The 22,105-nt window shown below is 47.6% G+C and overlaps 1 protein-coding gene across 4 annotated transcripts in view; it reads left to right on the top strand.

The window, feature by feature from the left end:
- ATP8A2 (ATPase phospholipid transporting 8A2) overlaps window positions 1-15,763 on the top strand; it is a 493,533-nt gene extending 477,770 nt beyond the window's left edge. For all 4 annotated transcript variants that reach the window (XM_025874698.2, XM_073894767.1, XM_073894766.1 and 1 more), the window contains 2 exons: window positions 3,727-3,818; window positions 9,898-15,763. In XM_025874698.2, the coding sequence (XP_025730483.1) occupies window positions 3,727-3,818; window positions 9,898-9,995 (190 nt within the window). In that variant the 3' untranslated portion in view covers window positions 9,996-15,763. The remainder of the gene's footprint in view (window positions 1-3,726; window positions 3,819-9,897) is intronic.
- Window positions 15,764-22,105: the final 6,342 nt, after the last annotated feature.

Raw genomic sequence — 22,105 nt, 5'->3', positions numbered from 1 at the left:
CTGCAGACATTTATTAGTCCACCTCCCATCCCCCCAAGAATGGGAGATGCAAGGACTATCTGAAAGGATCTATAAAGTACTGAAGAAAGAAGATACAGAAATCAAAAACCAAGAGTAAGACAGTATACAAAAATGTAAAAACAGGTGGGTCTGGAAGATAAACATGAAAAGGGTCCTAATTGAAATTAAAGCATGCCAGTCAGCTGAATCATAGTTTAGATAAAGCCAAAGAAAGAAAGGAAATGGAAAATGTAGAGGAGATGTAGAGATGTGGAAGATAGAATTATATATGTAAGAAGCCCCTGAATAAGAAAAAACAGAGAATTGGGGACAGGCAGTATTCAAAGTGTTTTCCATACACGAAGGTAAACTTTCAAGTTATAGTGGCTTTCCAGGCCTGAGTAACCGAGCGGGATATACAACCAAATCTACACCTAGTCATACAAAGTGTTGTAACAAAACTGCAGCACCAAAGACAGAGTAATTATAAAAGTATCTAGAAGGAAAAAGATTACCTGCAAAGAATTAGTTCCTCTAAATTAGTAGATAATTAAAAAGAATATAAGAAGAAAAGGAGCAAAGAAAAATGTGATACAAGAGGAGGATAAAATAAATGACACTATTTAGACGTATTTTAGAACATGATTAAGTATTAGTTGTGTTGCATATATATGTAAAACAAAAGTATGACATATAGATGGAAGATTATTTCTAACCTTATTATACTAGAAGGAAAAAGAATGGGATCTGGGAGGAATATAAGGGACTTTATATTTGAGATTTTATCATTTTGTTAAAATTGAAGTCGGTGGGGCTGGTTGGTTCAGTCGGAGGAGCATGTGACACTTGATCTCAAGGTTGTGAGTTCAAGCCACACATTGGGTGTAGAGATTATAATAATAATAATAATAATAATAATAATAAATCCACTTAAAAAAATTTTTTGAAGTAGTTCTCACAAGCAGGACAGGACTTGGTGTGAGAGTGCAAATGGAGACCAAGTACCATGTCTGGGTATGTGAAAGTTATAAGTCAAGCTAACAAATAGCCATATACCTTGATTAATATACCTTCAAAAAGACTGTGGTGCTTTGTGATTCCCAGATTCTTTGGGGGTTGGAGCCAGAAAGTGGTGGCATGGAGAAGAGTTAGCAGACCCCAGCTCTGTCCTAAACTGTGAAGGAGTTTGCACACATGTGTTTGGACATCCCCATCCATACATATCCCTTGCAAAAAACCACTCCTTGGCCACCCACAGGCCTAGGAGAGTGCACACTGGCTATAGGGTCTGCTCTTAGGAAGATAGTGAGGAGGTCAAGTTGGCTTTGGATGCCAGCTTGGAGAGGTGTCACTCAACAGGGACTTCTGGTGTCCCAAATACCTGGGCTGGGGGACAGGCATGGGCTCTGGGTGGACATGTCTCCTTGGCCCTATGGAGCCTTTGCCACCTGGAAGGAAGGGCTGCAGGACAGAGTGGGTCCCTCTGAAACAAGGGGTCAGGCGGCGGAGCTACCATTTGCTAAAGCTGAGCAGGTTGGTGGACATTCGCCGTATTAGTTTCTATGCGTTTGGAGTGTTTCGTTATAAAAAAGAGAAGCATACACCATTTCACGAGGGAATTAGGGATGCCTGCACGGCGCAAAGGCAGGGGCAGGAACAGTGCCAGTAATGCACCCTGTGACCTTTGTGTTTGGTACAGCCGCGTCTCCTCACCTGCCCTGTGAGAGACCAAGATGTGGGATTTCCCACTTGTGTGGTCCTGTGAAGTTCTCATTCGCCCCACCGCTGGCAGAGCTGCTGGACCTGAGTGTGGAGGCACAGGGATGGCCGGGGCAGAGGTCGGGTGCGCTGGCGGAGCGTAGGCTGAGTCTGTCCACCAGGTTCCTGGGGAGGGAGTGCCTTTTCCTTGCCACAACCTGGCTGGAAAGCCTGCCCCAGGGAGCTGCAGCCCAGCCCTCAGGTGCCCCATCTTCACACATGCCCTGGGCAGAGCCTGGCGGTGCCTTCCATGGAGGCATCCTGGCCAGTGCTGGCTCACACAGGGAGGACAGCCCTTCATTACCCTCCGTCTGTCCTGAAAGCAGCCAGCCCAGGGAACCGCAGACTGTCAGCAGGGAGCGAGCTCCCAGCCGGACGGCACCCGGCACACTCACAGGCTCCTCCTCGGTCGTCTGCTCCTGTCGGCTGCTGGCCGGGGCAGTCACTCAGCAGGGCCCAGTGAGATTAATTTGGCCCAGGGAAGAAAAAGACATGAGAGAGAAGGGAAAGCCTGTGAAGGGATAGAAAAAGTGTTTTTCCTCATCAGCCATCAGACATTTTGCCAAGCTTAGCTAGCTGAGGCTCACCTTTAATTGGTGATGAATTAAACATTGTCCTTTCAACTGACATAATCAGAAAATATTCTCTTCTGGAAACTCAAGGGCAAAATGAACTTCAGCTCAGAGAACTATTGAGAATACCTTGGGCCCCGTTCTTTTGAGGCCCTTGAGGTCGCTGTGAAGTGGACTGTGATCAGGAGATCATCCTCCTCAGGCTCAAGGCCCACAGACATGGTGGGGGATGTGCTCGGGACGGCAGGCAGCTGCAGCTTCGGTGCCTCACGTTCCCACAAACAGCAGATCTGCGGGGGATTTGTCTGCTACGCTGCCATCGCAAAGTACCGCAGACTGAGTGACTTAGCAGGGTTTATTTTCTCACACTTCTGGAGGCTGGCAGTCCCAGATCAAGGTGCTGGCAATGTTGGTTCCTTCTGAGCCTGGTAGATGGCTGTCTTCTTTGTCTTCATATGGACTTCCTTCTGTGGGTGTCTGTGTCCTAATCTTCTCTCCTCAAGAAGACACCAGTCATCTTGGATTAAGAGCCACCCTAATGACCTCTTTAAAGATCCCGTCTCCAAATACAGTCCCATTTCGAGGTAACTGGGGAGTGAGGACTTCACCATATGCATCTGTGGGGAACACAGTTCAGCCCACATCAGAGGGCATTGGCAAACTCCCACACACCAGGAATCTCCTGGGGCAAGCAAAGTGACATTGTAATGATAAGAAATCAAAGCCCTCTTGCCTACCTGGGCAATTTTAAAGCATCCCCCTTTTGCTTTATAGGAATGAACATCAGCTGTGCTCCATATTTCCTTACAGAGGTGCCAGACTTGGAGGCAATCATTCCAGGGAAGGCAAGAAGAGCTCCTAATCCTTGTGTTTTCCAAGAAAACTCCCCTTGGTTTTCACTGTTTCAAAATAACAATCAGGTTGTGCAAAAAGAAATCAGTCTCTTGCTGGGGACCCAAGGCCCCTGGGGAGGCTCTCGCCCTTGGTAGAGTTTATTGGCTCGGGGAGAGGCGGCTGCAGGTGGAACGGAGGCTTTAAGACATTTCCCTAGAAACAAATCACTGCTTGCATAAGCGATCTGGAAAGCCAAGGGTGAGCCTGGTATGAAAGGGCACTTGTAGTGTGCTTCAGTTAAGAGGAAGGCCGCATTGAGAGGCGTTACGGACAGGACAGACTGGAAACAGAGCACCTTTTAGAAGAGGGAGCAGTGCACTCAAGGTGTCGAGATAGCATCTACTGTAAATAATAGAGCTGCTTGCCAACCTGGACGTTTTTCCTGACATGAGGAAGCCTTTTTCCCCTGTCTGTTTTATTTTTGCAACCTCAAGTCACTGGGTGAGGCCCTTTGAGAGGTGTTTCTATGAACCAGGACTGACTGCATTTGATCTACCTGCAGGATGAATGAACGTGACCGCCTACTGAAGAGGCTCAGCAGGAAGACACCCCCCACTCTCTTCCGGGGAGGCTCCATCCAGCAGTGTGTCCCCCGTAAGTAGCCCCGGCCACGCAGGGGAGGCAGTGGCTTCGTTAAAGCATGCTGGTGCTGATATGTCTGGAGACCACTGCCAAGCCGGAGCCCCACATTTGGAAGTGGAATTTGTGTATTTGGCCCTAGGCAAGCGTAGCTTGAGTGCAGGTAATTCCCTGGGACCCAATCAAATGCCTGAATGACAAAATCCTAAAACTTAAAATCCTGATGTGGTCGAGATCCTTCTGTCAGCCTCCCAGTAGGATTTTGTTCTAAGGCTGAAATGATCTTACTTTTGGATTATTGCCCACAAAGATAGTTCGTTAATATTAGCTTATTAATTAAAACAATGACAATCACTGGGGAAAAAGTCTCTGTACTTTTCCCGGGAAGGCTGCCCTGCATCTAGCATTGGTGCCCCACTCAACACCAGAGGCCAGGCCTGGTTTCTGTTGAAAGGACCAAACCTAAGCCGGGGTCAGTGGGGATGTGCCAGACCCCAGGGGAGGGGGCAGGAGGCCATGAAAGGAAGATGGGTAGCAGAGCTAACGGGGGTTGTGGGGCTAGTTCAGCAATTAAGCCACTTGACTCCCCGCGGAGGGGCGTTGTTAGCACTGGTTTCCTTCGGGAGGGGGTTATCTCTGCCTTCCCCAAGGTGAGGCCTGTTGGCATGTCGTGGCCTGTCACCTGCTTCTGCCCCTCCAAATCCCACCTCTTTTTCCAGAACCCCCTCTCTTGCACGTGCACGTCACATCTCCTCAACAACACTGCTTCCTGCTTCCCTTTCTCTCCCTGAGGTGTTCAGAAGGAAACAAGAGTGGTTTAGAAGTGAAGAATCCTTGTATCCATAATACAGGTATTGAGGGGTCTGTGTCAGGCTCGGTTGAGCTCCACCCATCAACAGATCGTCACAGATTTTCTAACAGAAGGAAAGGAAGGACTCCCTCCCCTCACTTTCCCACGTGGGATACCAACATGGCAGAGACCAAGCTCATGTGGCACCTCACCTGCTTCGTGTCCTGTCCCAGGGAGTAGGTGCTGTCAGCCCCAAGAGCACGTGGCAGAGGCTCAGGCCAGTGTAGTATAGTAACTGGCCCAGCAAGGCCCCAACGATCTGGGTCAGCCGTGGTCTCTCTGAGCCAGGAGAGAGGTCCGGTCAGGAGGCTTGATGGTACAGTCCAGGGAGTGAGGTCTGTGGGGCCCCGCTTCTGGAGCTGGGCTGCCTGGGGGTCCTGTTCCAGCTCTGTCACTTTTTTGTGCACTTAGGTAAGTTAACCTCTCCATTTCTATATCTGTAAAATGGAGATGATGTAAGAACTGGGTTTTGGGGGAGAATTAAATTTGATCATTTATACAAAGAGCCTGGAATAGCACCTGACGATATGGAGTCCAAAAAATGTGAGGTATTACCAGGTTTTTTCTGCCACTAGTTGAGTAACTTTGGGCGATGTACGTATTTCTCTAAACTTCTGTTTCCTCCACTGAGGGGAAAAAAGAAATCTAATAATATACATCTAAAAGGGAAAAAAAATAATACACATCTTACACAGTCTTTGTGAGGCTTTAGGACGATGTATATAAAGCACCTTCTTTCTAGCAGACACAGAGAAAATGAGTACTGATTCTGTAAACAGTGGGGTTCATGCCATGGAGCCCTGCTGCTTCTCTAATAAATATTTCACAATAACCCTAGGAAGAATATATAGGATACATATATTGAGATCAAAGACCGAGTAAAAACTTTTACAGGAGAGTCATGAAATGTCTCAAAACTACTAAAAAAATTTTCTTAACTTGGGATTTTGAAGGACAAAAGAAAATTAGAATGAACAAGTACAAGAGATAAAAAAGCCTCTAAAATCACACCACATTTTAAAAACACCCAGCAACTAATAGTGAGAAACCGATCGATAACCAAACGTTCTGTCAGTAACTAGAGAAGGCCATGGGGAGACCGGAAGTGGTCGTGGCCTGTGAGAAGTTCTGCATTCTTCTGTCAGCCTCCAGCATAGCTCTCCCTCCTGGATCTGTCCTTCCACTGTTCTGGGCCTGTCTTCCCAGAAAACCGGAAGGACAACTCTCACCTTGGCCGCATTTTTAGTCCCTTGCAGGACACCAGGACACCAACACACAGTATGTATAACTGAGATCAGCATTTCCTACAGTCTTAATTCCTTGTCGTCCTCATGGTTGTCCCGACTTCTGTTGCTTTTAGGACTCTTTTTCCAGACAGGAAACTTCTACTCTCATGAAGATGTTATCAGAGCTATTTAAGGGGAGTTTTATTCCAAAATAATGAAAAAAAAATGACATGATTTAATGGACTTCACCAAATGTTCTATCAGGAGAATACAAAACAACTTAGACACTCCCCTCCCCTTCCATCCCTTTTCACCTACCCTCTTCTGCCCCCAGATTCTGGCTGCAGCTGAGCATTTAGGAAGCAGATGCTTCCCTGGAAGCCAGCCCGGGGAAGTGCAGGAGTTGGGTCCATGAACGGCTTTCCCCAAGCCCCCTACTTTGTGGCTGTCAGGACTTCCTGAAAGATGAATGAAAGTGGGAAAGGCTAAGAGCTGGAGGCTTCCTCTGAGCTCCCCATTTGGATGCAAATGGCGGCTAAATGTTCATCAGGCAGAAGCTGGTGCCCTGATGGTGCATCTTTGTCAAGCTGAGGGATGTAGGCTGGACAGGCAAAGGCTAGTTGGGTGGTCATAGCCTCTTTTGCCCCACTAAAACTTTTCCCATTACAGCCCTATCTCCCACCAGGCCTGGTTTCTGAGAGGAAAATATTATATCTGAACCAGGGAGACACCCCTGCCCCAGGATAACCCTACCAAGCCATCCTCCTTTCCCTTCTTGAGTTGCAGAGTTCAAGTCTCTGCGGAGGCTGAGAAAGTCTAGTGAGGGAAATCTTAGTGCGTAACATTCTGCAAACATGGGAACTGCTGGACAAGCCCTTTGGTCATGACCTCTGGGTCTCAACTTACCCTGAGACGAGATTTGCTTGGGAAGGTCCTCTCAAGTGGACACCTGGAAGCCCTTCGCAGTCTGGAGTGGCTGAGTAATCCCAGTGGAAGGCCCTCGTGCCAGTGAGTCAAATACAAGCCACGGATGCCTCACAGCTCTCAGCCGTGGTTCTGTCCCAGTAGGCATAGGCAGGGTGTGCATGAAAAACAGAAAAAGGAAGACAAGGCTTTTGTTCCTTCCACTTGACCAAGGAGTAGACAATTCCAGAGGCTAAGCTACCTTTCCCAAGGACACTCCCAAACAATGTTTGCTTTTTTTGTCTCAACGAGTCCCCTTCATTTCTTCCTCTCCCCCAGGAGCCCCCTCCAAAAAGCTCACCAAAAAAGACAAGTTCCAGCTGTTCTTTTTGGATGGGTTGTTGCGACAGGTTCCTTTCTTCTCTGGTATGGAGGTAGAGGCTTCCTCCGTTGGTGCTGAGTGTGAATTGGCCCTGAATGAAGGAGAGGATTCTGTGGCCTGGGTATAGTTGGCCATGGAAAAGCCTGGAGCCCATTGGGAGGGTGGGAGCTCTGCTGGAACTTGGACCCCACCTGGTCCAGGCCCTTTATTTCACAGAACAGTAAATGAAGAAGACCCAGAGAACTTAAAGAACCCATGGTCCTGTGGCCAAGTTACTGCCAGGCAAGGATTAGAAGCATCCTTCTTGCCTCAGGCCCTGGGCCCCGGATCCAAGATGAAAGCAGAGCAGGCAAAGAAAGCCGCCTTCAGGGTGGAAAGCTCCCTAGTCATCAGCCTGCCGCCAGAACGGCTCATGGAGAGCACTTAGAAGGGCCCCCCACTGCTTGGGATCAGAGCCACACTCTGCCAGGTTGAGAAGCGTCCACCTGGGGTGGCACGGCAGGCCACAGACGACCACTGTGTGGCTCCCACAGGAAAACATCAGTTGTTTACTAGAAATGTTACCTTTAAAGACCGGAGAATAGAGATTATCCACGTCGACGACAGAACACAGCCTTGTGACTGGAGGAGACAGTGTCGTTTGCTAGATTCTGCTTTGAACCATCCCAGGGAAAGGCATCTGGTCTCGGATGGCATTCAGAAAGGTGCACAAAGAGCACCTTGTCCTAGAGGGGCCACCACAGCACAGGCGAGGGAGGGAGCCGCCCCTCCGAAGCTGGACAGAGGACGGCTCCTCGTCCCTGGGGCCTCACTGATCAAGCAGCTCATGCGGGGAAAGTCTAAAAGCTCTCAGAGGAATGGAGGAGAGGCATTTCCTCCTCAGATCCTGTGAGGCCTCTGAAGGCTCCTTGTGTGGAAAGCCATGACGAGGACGTTCAAGTGCCCTGCACCCAGCACCCCCAGGGCCTCCCTCCCTGGGCCTATTCCCGCAGGGCAGCCCAGGGACACTGCCCGCTGCCGGACGCGGCCAGGTGGGGCCCGCGCCGGCCTGGGGGCTGCTGTGCCCCGGCTGCTTTTTGGTCACTGGATTTGGTTTTGTTAGAGACGGAGGTGAGCCAGTGGATGGACATCTCCCTGGGGAAGACTCCTTTCTGTCCTATCCTTCACTAGTCCTTCCTTAGCTCCCACCCGCCCCGCTACCTAGCCCGGGGCCGTCACTGCCTCCCAGGCCACCCGTCAGACGAGGCCTCACCTCCCAGGTTGGCTCTCCTGAGCCCTGGAGTTTCCTCAGGCGGGGGCCAGGGGAGCTGGGACGCCAGCCCAGGGGCAGAGACTCTGGCTTATGAGCACAGGCAGAGTACGAAGTCACCCTGAGCATCCTCTAGCGGAGCGCCTTCCTCACCATCCCCACCAGATACGTTGCTGTTCTATGTCTTTATGGTTCAGAAACTTTCCTTCGTAAGCCAGGGGTCTGAGTAAAATAATTAGCAATCCAGGAGGTGGCACATGGGCACAATTTCTGATTTCATTTTCCCCTTTAAAGAACGTGACAGTGAACAAACATGTCTGTTGACAAGTCATATATACACATGGATGGGAGTCACCCTTGTCAGACATTTTACTGTTGTCTTTGGGCCAGAATGTCTAATCCAGCTGTGAGACTTTTCCGTACCCCTGACCCAGAAAGGTAAGCCAACAGAGAGAGAGAGAGTCTTATAAATGCTCCTTCGGCGGGGAGGACCAGTTAGGAAGGAGGGCCCTACTGTGGGCTTTTAAATGCTGAATCTCTCTCTAGAACTGGAGATGCAGGGAGAGTGTGGGTCCTGCAGAACCACTGCCTGGGTTGGGCTCCCAGCTATACTACTCACTAGGTCTGTGACCTTGGGCAAGTCATGGGGGAAAAAAAAAAAAAATCACCCTGTGCCTCAGTTTCCCCATCTGAGAAATGGGGAGAATACTATCACCTGCCTCATGGGGCTGCTGGGGTAATGAATGAGCTGTTTGTGTGTAGTACATAGAACAGGCCCCATACACATAGCATCTGATTTTGTTGCGCCTGCTGCTAGCATTATTCTTGTTGTTGGAACTGTTGATAAGACCCGGTCTTCCTGTGGCCTCTTGACTTTATCTTGTGATCTTTTCCTTTATTTCCACAAAAATGAACGCACTGTAATTTCTGATTACCAGTCCATATCAGTCCCATATAAGCGCAGGAATGCCACAAGTATCCATGCGCACATGGCCAGTTTTGCCTACTAGCATTGTGTGTGTGTTCCCCGGCCTGTTTACAGCTATAAATTACCCAGCCAGCCTGCTGTGTTGGGCAGCCTGGGACACTTCTGGAGCTGAGCAAGTTGCCTTTCCTCTTGATCGGCGCTGGGAAAGTGCAGACATGGACCAGTGACCCACTGTTTATGCTTCCCAGGCTGAGCTCAGCTGCAGGGAGGCCACCCTCCCCCGCCTCCCCAGCCCCTCACATCCCAGCCTCGGCATCAGCAGCCAGGACCAGTCAGGCCCTGTCTGGTCAGGCCCTGTCCCACCCCACCCCACACTCTGCCCACGTTTCCCTTCCAAGCCACAGGTCTGTCCATCCGGGTGCCCCACCTGCTTGAGGCTGGCGAGCCCAGTGTGGCAAAGGTCAGCTGCTGTCTCCCACGAAGGCCTTTTCTTCTAAATCCAGCATGCTACCCTGATTCTCCTCCTCACCAATCCCTGTGTGTGCTCCTCTTGCAGATGGGTATGCCTTCTCTCAAGAAGAGCATGGAGCTGTTACTCAGGAAGAAATTGTCCGTGCTTATGACACCACCAAAAAGAAATCGAGGAAGAAATAAGACGTGAGTCGTCTTGATTGGTCCCAGGAAAGAGATGCAGTTTGTTGCACCCAGTGTTAACACATCTCTGTCAGAAGAGACTGGTGTCAGCAGCCAAAACACCATAAAACCCATTTCTGTGGCCTTAGCCAACCAGTTTGTTAGTTCCACATTCCCTCGCAAACCTGGAGTAGATACCGCAGGGGAAGCCATTTTGTTCCCTTTCAGTTCATCCGCAGTGCTTGGCCTAACTTCTGTTTACCTTGTTCTGAAGCATTCAGCTGTGCTCTGTGAGGTGTGAAATTAAAAACGTTATGTTTCACCAATATTTAAACATCAGGACTAGTTGTTCTGGGAGAAAGCTAAGAGAGTTTTATGTTGCGTGAGAAACCCATCTTGTGGAATTGGAGCGGGGGCACGCTTCCTTCTTCTTTTGTTCACTCACAGATGAAGTCCACCAGGCAGCATGTAAACTTCATTGTAGGTAGGTTGATGTCTTGTTTTGATTCCTATCTTGTTTGTATGAAGTGGGCATAAGCTTCTTGATTGCAGTGAAATCACAAAAATGTCTATCATCAGGGTGGTGACCCTGAGAACGCTTCTCTGAACCTCTTAGCCACACTCCCAGCAAGGCAGGCAGGTCGGTCTTCTAGCATTCTCCTGCACTCTTCCCAGGTGCCTTCTGGGCTGTCCGGGCTTCTCTCATCTCAGACCTTCTGCATGGCTGACCGCTGTGCTCAGCGCATGGCAGCTGGTGGGCAACCAACCCAAATGTGCACTATTTCTTGTCCTGGCACAGATTCAGATATGGATTCAAGAAATCCCCTCTGCCACCACCCTTCACCTCCTATAACTAAAAAAAAGAAGCATAGCTATTTTCTAAATGTTTCTCTGCCGCATTCCAACGACAGGGAAGCCTGCAGGTCCGTGTGTGGTAGAATGCTTTGGCACTCCTGCTCTGGTCAGGTTCTCAATACTCATTCCCCAATGAGTATTGGACCTTGGGCATTCACTTCAGTGAGATCCTCATGTATTTTCTCGGGAGTTCGGAGCCCATTTTGGACTTTCACTGCTGGGAAACAAGTGAATGTATAGCATGTCGCCCCACGGAGGGACACGCCTGTCACTTTGTAACTCTAAAATCAGGCAGGATGAGTGAACCCGGTGGGAGAGTAGGGAGCCCCTGAGGCTAGTGGAGGAAGATCACCATCAAAGGGGACAGCGAGAGGCAAGGAGCACAGAGACCCGGGGAGGAGGCCAGAGAGGACGTGTTAGCCAAATCTGCTCAGTAGACACCGAAATCAAGCCTGGAAGCCCAGACAGTTGTGGTAATGCATGCAGGAGGCTAAACAAGATATTGACATGCAGTTTTTATCAGCAAGAATTCCAAACATTTACGGAAATGCCCTTTTCTATATGGGTGAGGTTTCCGTCCTAATCCAGTCAGTGGTAGACACAGGCACCTCTGAAAAGAAAGTGTCCTGACTCTAAGGAGAAGTGCTTTGTCACTGACTTTCCAAACTGTGGAGTCCCACCTTCTAAATTTGGACGGAACTTGCGTGCCCTCGGGCATGAATATGAGCACCTGGAGCCCTTAATAAATGGCCAGCCTGGAGGCACGTTCTCTCCTCTTGACTTTTGTTGCCAAACCAGATTTTTGGATGGCTTAACATAAATACTTCTGGGCAGCTGTTACTGCTTAAAATGGCACCGTTCTTCTGAGGGTTGGCTACGCTAAATTGGGAACTAAAACAATAGTGTACTTTGCTTCCTTATCCTTTATTTTTGGAGCATCCACATTTAATTGGGCATTGTAATAACTTAAAGTATGATTTGCATTGACAAAACTAATCCTTTGCTTATGACGTGACCAGGATCCAGGGAGGACTTAAGGGGAAGCAGAACAATGCAGTGAACAGGTGAGGCTTAGAAAATTGCCATTCCTTCCTCCCCGAGGTGGAAAACCATTGTTAAATATTAGAGCACCCAGTGAGATGAATCCCTAAAGGACTGTCTGAATGCAGGAATTACAACACCCCTCCCCCCTACAAATGTGCCTGGAATTAACATAACAGACTGAGGTATAGGTCTTTATTGGACACCCAGAGAGATGATGTCCTAAGTATAGAGGAGAAATGAAAATTTGAATCGAATGTGCGTTTGGCATCCTGACTCCTTGGTTCCATTTGGAACTAAGCCTCTGGAATGGGGAACTCAGGCTTATTCTTTGTCAGACACTTAGCTCTTTCTTAAACTTGAAGTCTTCTGAATTAGATTTGTGAATTACAGTGTGTGTATGTTTTGTTTTGGGCTTTTCGTTTTTTATTTTATGTTTTAGGTTAAAGTGCGTTCACATTTTCTGAGATTTAAGTATATTTTCTGATTCTTTTGACAACTGAACAGTGTTTGCAATAATGAAATGCGCACGCAGAAGAAACATTAGATGGGAAACGTTTCTAGTCTATTAATTGTCGTATGCGATCAAGCTATCTGGTGGCCAAATGACTAAATTGGGCTTCGAGGAGGAGAAGCTGTCACCATGAGTGATGTATGATATTTAGCCATGGCCAGCTCAGGGGCTGTGTCATTTGTCCTATCTTCAAATTGAGGTCAGAGTGTCACACAGGCCCCTCCCCAGGGAGCAGGGTGGGCTGGAGTAAGTTGTGTACTCTGGCTGTCAGCTCAGTGGAAATGCCACATTGGACTTGTCACTCGGCCACATGGTAAGTGACATACAGTCTGACAGGTCATACTTGGTCAGCGCTATAGGGCCGGCCTCTGGATTGGGCTAAAGTAGCAGAATCCACTGAGGGCCAGCCTTGGTCTGCTATCGTACACAGACTGCCGACTCTTACTTACGAGTGTGTGTTCTGTTCTGGCTGAGTCTGCAGAAGGCAAAGAGCAGCCCTTCCATGCATTAGCTCTGAGTTCCACTACACACCAGCACGGACCAGCAAGGGGGGCTGGGGAAAGTGCCCATTAAAAAGGCGGGATAGGAGAACAGAATAAACCAACCATTTCTGCCTGGTTGTCCAGATTAGCACTTCATTGCTGATCAGAATGGGCTTGGTAATAATTTTGGGGTGTGGCTGATGTGTCCATCCTGCCTCTCTGTGGAATATTCAGGACTTCTTGACCAGTGTTATGTTCTCCCATCTCCCAGCACACATGTGATCATTTGCAGGGGGGGATCAGTAGAGCATACAAAACCTTCCTTTGGAGAAAGGAGATGCTGTTGCTTTAGCATCCATGGAGTAATACCCTAAAACGTGAACCTGAGTTTTAGCAAAGCATGGCTGGGAACTCTGTTGACATTTTCTTTTCCTTGACAAGGCTTCAGGTCTTGCTGTAGGGAGCTGGCAGTGAAAATCAGTGATAACTTGTCAAGAAGCAGTGAATAATGAAAAAAAAAGTGAATATGAGTAACTAATGTCTGAAATGCATATAGATGTATATATTACAGGCTTTACGACTGAATTTTTTTAAAGAAAGCTAGAGTCTATAATCCATTTGCTATAACAATGACCCTTTATCTCATTTTTTGAAGAGAATTTTTGATCCTATTTCTGTTCCTAGGGGTTTATGTCTTAGACCGTAAGTTGAATAGAATGTTTGCAAAACTCTGCAAGAGGACAAGGTGGTCTTTCGTCTTGAACATGGGAAGGAAGTGCACACATTTCAGCTGGCATTTGGCTTACTACCAAGGGTCATTGTCCCAAGGTAATTCAAGGAGCAATTCAGTCTCAGCATTTGAAATGTAGACTTCATCTCCAGGGATCCATAAAAAAATGGGAACAGGGAAACTGTGGTTAAGCAGAGCCTGAAATAATAACCTGGCAAAGAAATGAGTTTATCAGGTCAAGGTAAAAGATGGCATCCCCCATCATATTCGTTAAATACTTTCATCATGCCAGTGCTTGTATTAGCAAATTTAGTCATGATGGAGATAGTGAAAAGACAGCCATCCCCCTTCAAAGGGAAAGCATACGTCAGCTGGCTTGGTTGCTGGTTCTCCACTGGCTCAAGACAGTTGTTGGTCTCAGTGTAGCCTCGGGGGAGATTGTTTAGCCTCATCCTGGACACTTTCCCATCCTCAGAGGCAAAGAGGTTGGTGAGAAGGGTTTCCAGTGGGTCGTAGAGGTGAGAGTCCAAGGTCCCCCAGAATATATTAATAAGTATCCCTGAAAGGAATAGACCTGAAATACTCTACTTTGATGTGTTGTACTCCTCATTTATTTTTTTTCTCAGCATCCCATATTGTCCCACAGTACACATTTCCTTTGACATTACAAGAGCTTCACTGAATGCCAAGGTTCCACTAGCACTGTGTGGGAAGTTCTCTCTTAGCTTGTGGGGTCTGAGTGTGACCAACCAGCACGCAGTCTGTAACGGGAAGAAAAGGCTGCTGAGCCAACATAGTGTTCAGAAGCTGTGAAGCAAAAGGGGGCAGAAAAGAGGGGCGAGCTCACCCTGTTACCCCACCCCAAGCATAATCCATAGCTGTTAACTCTGACCAACACCTCTGCTCCCCTCACAGAGGGTAGACAAAAGAGTGATTCTTTTACACTGGGCTGGCTCATTGTCAATGACAATCTCTTGCCCTGGTTGCCTTAGAGACATCCACTCTGCTCTTTCTCTCAGGCTCCACACCAAGAAAAATATGCTCCCAAGATTAGCCCATCGGCATTTCTTCTGACCTGGCTAACGAAAGAAAGGAGACCTGTTCCTTTTAAAAGTCAGGAACAAAGTGTCAGGTGGCTTTGATTTATGACAGAAATAGGAAGAAGAAAGTTGAGGTAATAGCGCTATCCAAATAACCTTGCCCAGGAAACTGAGGGGTCAAGAGAGCTTATCAAGAGCCTTTTATAGGCAAGCTCTTCTGTGCCGCAGAGAAGGGGCCAGAAGGAGGGGGGACAGCCTGAAGGTGGGAATGTGAACCCACTTCCGACGGCGTTGGATTCAGTCACCCCCGAAGACCGCCACACAACTACAGGTCGATCAGTAAACAGCAATTAAAAAGTGGAAAAAGAAAATCCGCCCTGTTCTAGGACTTCTGTCCTTCCCACAGGATCCCTGCACAAGTGGATACTTGGCAGGCTTTTCATTAATAAAGTCAGTGTGTGTGCTGACATGTGCATTCCTCCGCCTTCCTTCTCCCACGTTGCCGGTGATTGCTGAGTTCAGAAGTGTGCCCACTGCTTCCCTAGGAAGCCTCCCTCTGAAGGGCCCTGCTACCAGCTGCAGCCCTGCCGCTGCAGGGGTGGGGCCCCGGGGGCTCCGCCAGGAGCAGCTAGGTCTGCAGCCTGCATGCGTCCTCTTTCCTGCAGGTCACTGAATTGCTGTTTGAATGCACCATCTTTGCGGTGTCTTTCTCATGCCAGCAAAGCCATGTGCCCTCCTGTCTGCTGTCACATCTGTGCTCCGATTGCTTAAATATTGTTTGCGACAGGGAGGTTTTAATCTGGTTATGCAGAGGGAAGCGGGGCTGTGGGGGCACGTTTAATTGGCTCCCAGCAGAGTAGTGAGCATGTCTATGGAGTGTGGGGTTTTTGTTCCCTCCCTCTAGAAGTGTTACCATTTTCATGTCCTATTAATGTCCTCTGGTTGTTAAATTACAGCCGCACATTATAGCAGAGCTGGGTTCCCTCCTGGAGTGAATACAAATGAAGGGCATTTACTTGTATTTTTAGAGGTTTTGGAAAATGTAGTGATTTGTGGCTTTGATCAATCCTGTTGACTGGTATATGTCTACACAAACCTGTTTCAAATAAATCTTTTGTTAAAGTAAATGATTGGACCGTGTTTTATTTTGGAATTTTCTCTTGCACTAATAGGCAGTTGCTGCCATAGGGACTTGGGACAATAATACAGAGGTTGTGTCAGCAGGTACAGGCTATGTATACGCTCTGCCCCAAGAGCTGATGGCCAAGGAAATGCTGCTCAGTGGCAGGAGCTCAGGAGAATCTGAATTGTAGATTAACATGAGCTCCGCCAGTCCAGGGCCCCTTCATGAGAGCAGAGTCCAGGAGGCCACACTGAGTTTGGATGGATCACACAATGGAAAGAACTGTGCATCGAAGGGCTTCCCCCATCGATTACTGTATTCCCCTTGGTTTATCTCAGTTTCCCTGCAAACTGAGATGTGAAAAGTTCAAATTCTGTTGTCACGCATGAGATGACAGGACCGTCATTGAAGGGGTGCCGAACACTCCACCCCAAAGGATGCCACTCTGACATACTGATTGTTGTGAACTGACGGCCATTGAGAAACAGCAGATGCAGGGAAGGCTCTCTGACCTCCCCCTTCTACCTAAAAGCAGGTCATAACATTGCCACTGAGAAAGGTACCTTCCCCGTACTGGGAAGAGAATGTTCTTATCACTGGAGACTGGGGGTGGGTGCTGGAATGGACCGGTACAAACAAACCTACTGAAATAACCCTGACCTTCCATTCGTTTCCCCTGTATCTTTCCCAAGGACTGCCCCACAGTTTACTGCCCCAGCCCAATCCCCTTTGTCCGGTCCCATTCCCAATTTATCTCTCTTTGTGTAAAAAGGCGTATAAGCTTCTGGATCTAATGGCTTCTTGGGGTCTTCATCTTCCTTCTGAAGATTCCCACGTACATGTAAAAATATTAAATAAACTTGTATGCTTTTCTTCTGTTTGTCTTGTGTCAGTTAAACTCTTAGGCCAGCCACAGAACCTCAGAGGGTAGAAAGAAGGAAGTTTCTTCTCCCTTATGTTATTTTAAAGAGAGTAAGAATCACCCTCCCGTTCCCTGTAGGTACCCTAAGTCACATTTAGGTAAGCATCCACTGCCTCGAGGTTCTCTGGGATGCACAAGTCACACGGCAGAGACCACATTGAGCCTGGGGTAAAGCGGGAGCTGGAGGGCCCGGACGTTGGCCTGGGAAGCACGGAGGCAGGGGAAACCAGCCTCAGGCTCGGTGTATCACCTGCTTGCCTGGCTTTGTGTGGGCAGCTCTACACTTCAGCCGTGCACAGTGAGGAGTGACTCTAGGGGTGGAGGGCAGGAAGGAAAGAAAGCCTGCGAGAGATCGTTCCCTGCAGAGGCCCCTGTCTGGACCCCAAAACCTCTTAACGGCCCACTTCAGATTTACTGCAGATTCCCAGAGCCGACTCTGATTCCTCCCAGATAGTCAGATCACAGCTGAATTTGGCCAGGATAGCGCCGTCACGACCTTGGTAGCTACATCCCCAGGCATGGGCAGGGACAGGAGGCCGGGCCTCATTCCAGGCAGAGCTCCGCAGCTTAGGGCAGAACGGGGAAGGACTTCCTTCTGCTCTCCATAGGCCCGGACTTATTTTTCTTAAATCATGCAAAACTGAAAATGATTTAATACAGTCAAGAGCAAGGTGTTCTATTCCAAACCTGTGCTGTTTCTTGGTCGTGTCTACAACTCTGCCTTTACTGCTACAGTGATTTTTTTTTTTTAAGATTTTATTTATTTATTTGACAGAGAGAGAGACAGCGAGAGAGGAAACACAAGCAGGGGGAGTGGGAGAGGGAGAAGCAGGCTTCCCGCTGAGCAGGGAGCCAGATGCGGGGCTCGATCCTAGGACCCCGGGATCATGACCTGAGCCGAAGGCAGATGCTTAACCGACTGAGCCACCCAGGTACCCCTACAGTGATTTTTTTTGAAATGTCATCCTTCACTTGTGCTCACCAGAATAAACTCGAATCATTGAGAGGCCGTTAGCAGAAGACAGAGCAGACCCTACATTTCTGCCTACAGCAATACTCTTTAGAATAGTTTTCCCTGTGACAAAGACTCTGGCTACTTTGAAAAATCATTCAGATTCCACTATTTATTTTCAAAATGTTTGTGTAAGAGACATATTGAATGTGAAGGACTGAAATGTATATCAAAGCAACAGGGCACACAACAGGCGCCCACTCTAGCCTCTAATCTTCTGCCTACATTCCATTCCATGTATGAATCTTTAAAAAAAAAAAAAAGATTTTATTTATTTGTCAGAGAGAGAGAGAGAGAAAGAGCACAAGCAGGAGGAGTGGCAGGCAGAGGGAGAAGCAGGCTCCTCGCCGAGCAGGGAGCCCGACGTGGGACTCGATCCCGGCATCCTGGGATCATGACCTGAGCCGAAGGCAGCCGCCCAACCAACTGAGCCACCCAGGCATCCCACCACATATGAATCTTTCAAGGGAACTTTCCAGCAATTGTTGAAAAGCCAGCTGTTGCTGTAACTGGGACTACAGGTGAGGTCTGGACTTCATATTTTCCGAAAGAGGACAAAATAAAATCCCTTCACCCACGAAGGCTAGAAGCACCAAACCCACACAGTGCAGCTCACAAACATTAAGTTTTCATTTACTTGAAATAGGCCATACACATAACTAAAATGACTTATGTTTCCTGAGGGTGGGTCCCAAAGCTCTACCTTCAGCGATTTACCTCTTCTGGCAACTGCACTCTCCTTGACTTTAGACCACAGAATGATGGAAGTTTCGAGAAAGCTGCACAGGGGCCCTGAGAGCCACAGCCTTGGCCAGACCTGTGAATTGGCAGGGTCTGTCCCAGCAGTTGTTATTAGAGTTGTTGACATTGAATGCTACCTTCACATTGTGAAGAAGAGGAGTCACTGAATCTCATGAGTTCCTGAGACTTCTCAGTAAAGGACTCCTGAATGAATATTGATCCTTAGGTATTCAACAAAGGCGACTTTCTGTTCCAAGACACCTTTCATTAGATATAAAGTTTCTTAAAATTAAAACTAATACAGAAATACTGGACTGGTTAAAAAAGAAGAAAATGAAAACTTAATAATAAGAGTGATCACTTCAGATCGCTCTTAGTCTTCTAATTAGTTATCAGGAGAAATTGCTTTAAGATGGCTCTAGTAATTTCACACTTTTGCCATCCTCACATAGTTCTGTTGGGCCAAATATTTGGAGTCAACCTGTGACAAAACTCTAGACAGAAGCAGCAAATGTCATTCTTGCAGAGGTCACCAGGAGAAGGGTCCGAGAACAAAGCAAACAGGATTAAAGTTCTGTTCTGTCTCGGGCATCGTTAACTGAATGGCTATTTGAAAATTTTTGTAAGCGAAGAAAAATCTGTGTGCTAGTCCACATAATGTCAAGTTTATTGGATGCCACTTTTCGGGAAATGTGGCATTGCCTTGGCCTAAGGACGTCTCTTATTAGATTCCTTTTGAAATACTTAAAATCTTTATGTCCAAATACATTTTCTACCTCCACAGAGGTTAACTGCACACATACACGTACTGTACGCAGGCATTGTGCTAGGTGCCGAGGCGTCATTTAGAGCTGAAGTCTTGGTTTCAATCCTTGAGAAACTCGGCATCTAAGGGTATATGTACACGATTCAACATGGCACCAAGCAGCACACCAAGGGTGCAGCGAGTGCTGTAGAGAACAAAGAGGTATCACACCCAGTGTGTGTGAAAGGAGCAGAGAGCAGCACTGCCCCCTCCCCAGTCTCTACCGCTCTTGGTTCCCTTAGGCCAATCTCAGGATTATTGGGTAACGTGAGAACAGAGGAACAACAAAGGATCAACAAAGAGTGCGGCTAGGTGAGGTTTTAAAGATAGTTTAACATTTAGCCAAAAAACGCTCACTTCCATAAAACCAGAGCTGCTGGAAAGCAGTGCCATGTTGGGAGAAAGCTGAGGTAGCCATCAATGTCATAGTTTGTCACTTACGCCACACAACTGCCCTGGGAGCAGAAGTGATGGTGAGTCCCATTTTGACCGACTGAAGCTCCGAGAGGTGTCTCGATTTGTCACACACTTGTTAGGGCTGGAAGAGGACCTCGAATCCAACTCCACCTCCTCCCAAGGCCATGCTTTATTTACCTCAAAGGACTGTGCTAAAGTGGGTCTCCAAAGGACGCCTGCAAAGGCCCCACCAATGCAGCTGCCCAGGGAATGCTCTTAAACCCCACTCTGATGGAACATTTAGTTTTTATTTTTGCCTTGAAATGAGACATACGAAATACTCCCGAGTTCAGTCACCGACTTGGTACACAGCTGTCCTAAGTAGATCAATACATTTGCAACATACACATCAGAAAGATGAGGAAAATCCTAAAAGCCATTCGGGTCACAAATCACAGTGTCAGCTTGAAAGATGCCAGTTATTGACTTCCAACCCCACCCTTCCAACCCTGCCCTGTGATGCTGTGGTGGGGCAGCCAAGCACCTTACCCTTTGCCTGCTGGTTCTGCCAACAGGGGGCGCTACAGGGAGCCCGAGAGGCTGAGGGAATAGAAGGGCAAGGTCCTGTCTGTCCCCTGACCTGTGTCCAAAGACACAGCCTTCACCCTGGTGGCAGTTGGCACCAGTTTCCAGCTTTGAAAAAAAATTGGCATTCCCAGAACCAACCACATTGTGTCCCCCTGGGGTCCCGGTCAGCAGGTGCCCCCTCTCTGAGCATGACAGGGCCTTTCCTTCAAGCATCTGGATTCTAACGCCCACCTTTGTTCCTTTGGCCCTAGGGGTAGTAACTGCCTCAGGTAATCACTAGCTCTGCATTGCCTGTTTCCCCTTTTGCTGTTTCAGTTCCCTAACACCTGTTTAACCAATTCTTTTCACAAATTCTCTGTTACAATGGCCATAATCTACTAAGGCAAACACCCACATAGCCTCGGATACAGCAGCTCCTCTCCTGGAATTCCACCCAAGAGAGCTGAGTGCTTGTGTTCACCAAAACACGTTTAGAATCATTCCTAACAGCCCCAACCTGAGAGTAACCCAAATGTCTGCCAACAGTTGAGTGGATAAATACGGTCCATTTGTGGTACTTTTCTATGATGGACTACTACACAGCGATGAAAAGGGGCTGCAGCTCCCTTCGGTAGCAGTCACAAAACGGAGTGAGAGAAGCCGGGCACAAGAGTCCGTGTTGTGTAATCCCATTTGTGTGAAGTTCAAAACCAGGCAAAGCTAATCTATGGTGAGAGAGATCAGCAGAGCCCCTCTCTTTGAAGGGAACTATCAACAGGATTGTTTCTGTCTCTTGACCTTGATGATGGTTTATTGAGCTGTACATTTAAGATTTGTGTGCTTTCCTGTGTGTGTAAGATGATTCAGTGTGTGTTTCTGACTGAAGCCCAGTTGGTTCAGAGAGATGCCAACTGGCAGACTAGAAAGGCTCCGCAGGATAAGCCAAACCTAGGGGCGACAGAGGGAGGAGAGAAATCCTGTGACTTTTCAAAGTAACAGCGCAGAGAAATCAGGCCACTTAGGGCATCACCAAGAGTGGTATTGATTTGAGGGTCAGAGAAAGCCAATTCTGTGCAAGTCTCTTAGGCAACCTGAAAACACTAGAAATGTAGACTAACCCAGGTAAAACTGGTTATTGAAACAAAAATAAGGAGAACCTCCTAATGTAGTTCTAAGGATCTATCTATCTATATTTGACATATTTTATCAATATAAATTTTGTATTTCTTTGAATCGGGCAGGTTAAAAATATCTGAAAAGAAATTAAATTCTATATGTATTATAAAAACCTATCAGATGCCACTAGCACTGTGGTAGGTTTTTTATCTCCACACTAACTGGAGGAGGTAGGTGTAGACGATGTCCTTTCCCAGAGGGCATGCTGAGGTTCAGACATGAAAGTTCACATTGAAGGCCACACCATCGGTGGTAGAGATGACTTCTAACTTGGGCCCATCCAACTCCAGAGGAAGTCCGCTAGAACCAGTTACAGCTGAGATGAGCAGAGCTGAGGGCTGCAAACCAGCTCCAGTTTGAAAAAATCAGTCAAGAATTGAGGACAGAGTCTTGGATGAGATAGCCTCATACAATAAGTTATTTCTGTTTCAAATTTTCCTGTGATCATTCGGGACACATACGTATACACACGTGGTAATTTTATATACATGTTACAGATGGCAATAGTCTTCCACAGCTATTATGTCTACTGAGTAAATAATGTCTTGTGTAACCTATGATTTTTCTAAATGAAAAGACCTACACTTCAAGATGGTTGAAACTGAGATGCAAGTTTTCTGTTTAAAATCCATCTTAAGGCTGCCACCATACACTTTTTACCCCTTTTATCATCCCTCATTTAAAAGCATTTTTTTAAGCATTAATTTTATTTTTTTTTTTTTTTTAA

Source organism: Callorhinus ursinus, unplaced genomic scaffold (genome assembly GCF_003265705.2).
Source record: "Callorhinus ursinus isolate GAN/ISIS: 27379988/994484 unplaced genomic scaffold, GSC_fseal_2.0 scaffold7, whole genome shotgun sequence".
In the NCBI taxonomy this organism is placed as follows: domain Eukaryota; kingdom Metazoa; phylum Chordata; class Mammalia; order Carnivora; family Otariidae; genus Callorhinus; species Callorhinus ursinus.
Note: the sequence above shows the minus strand (reverse complement) of the source record. Positions and strands in the feature narration are given on the sequence as shown.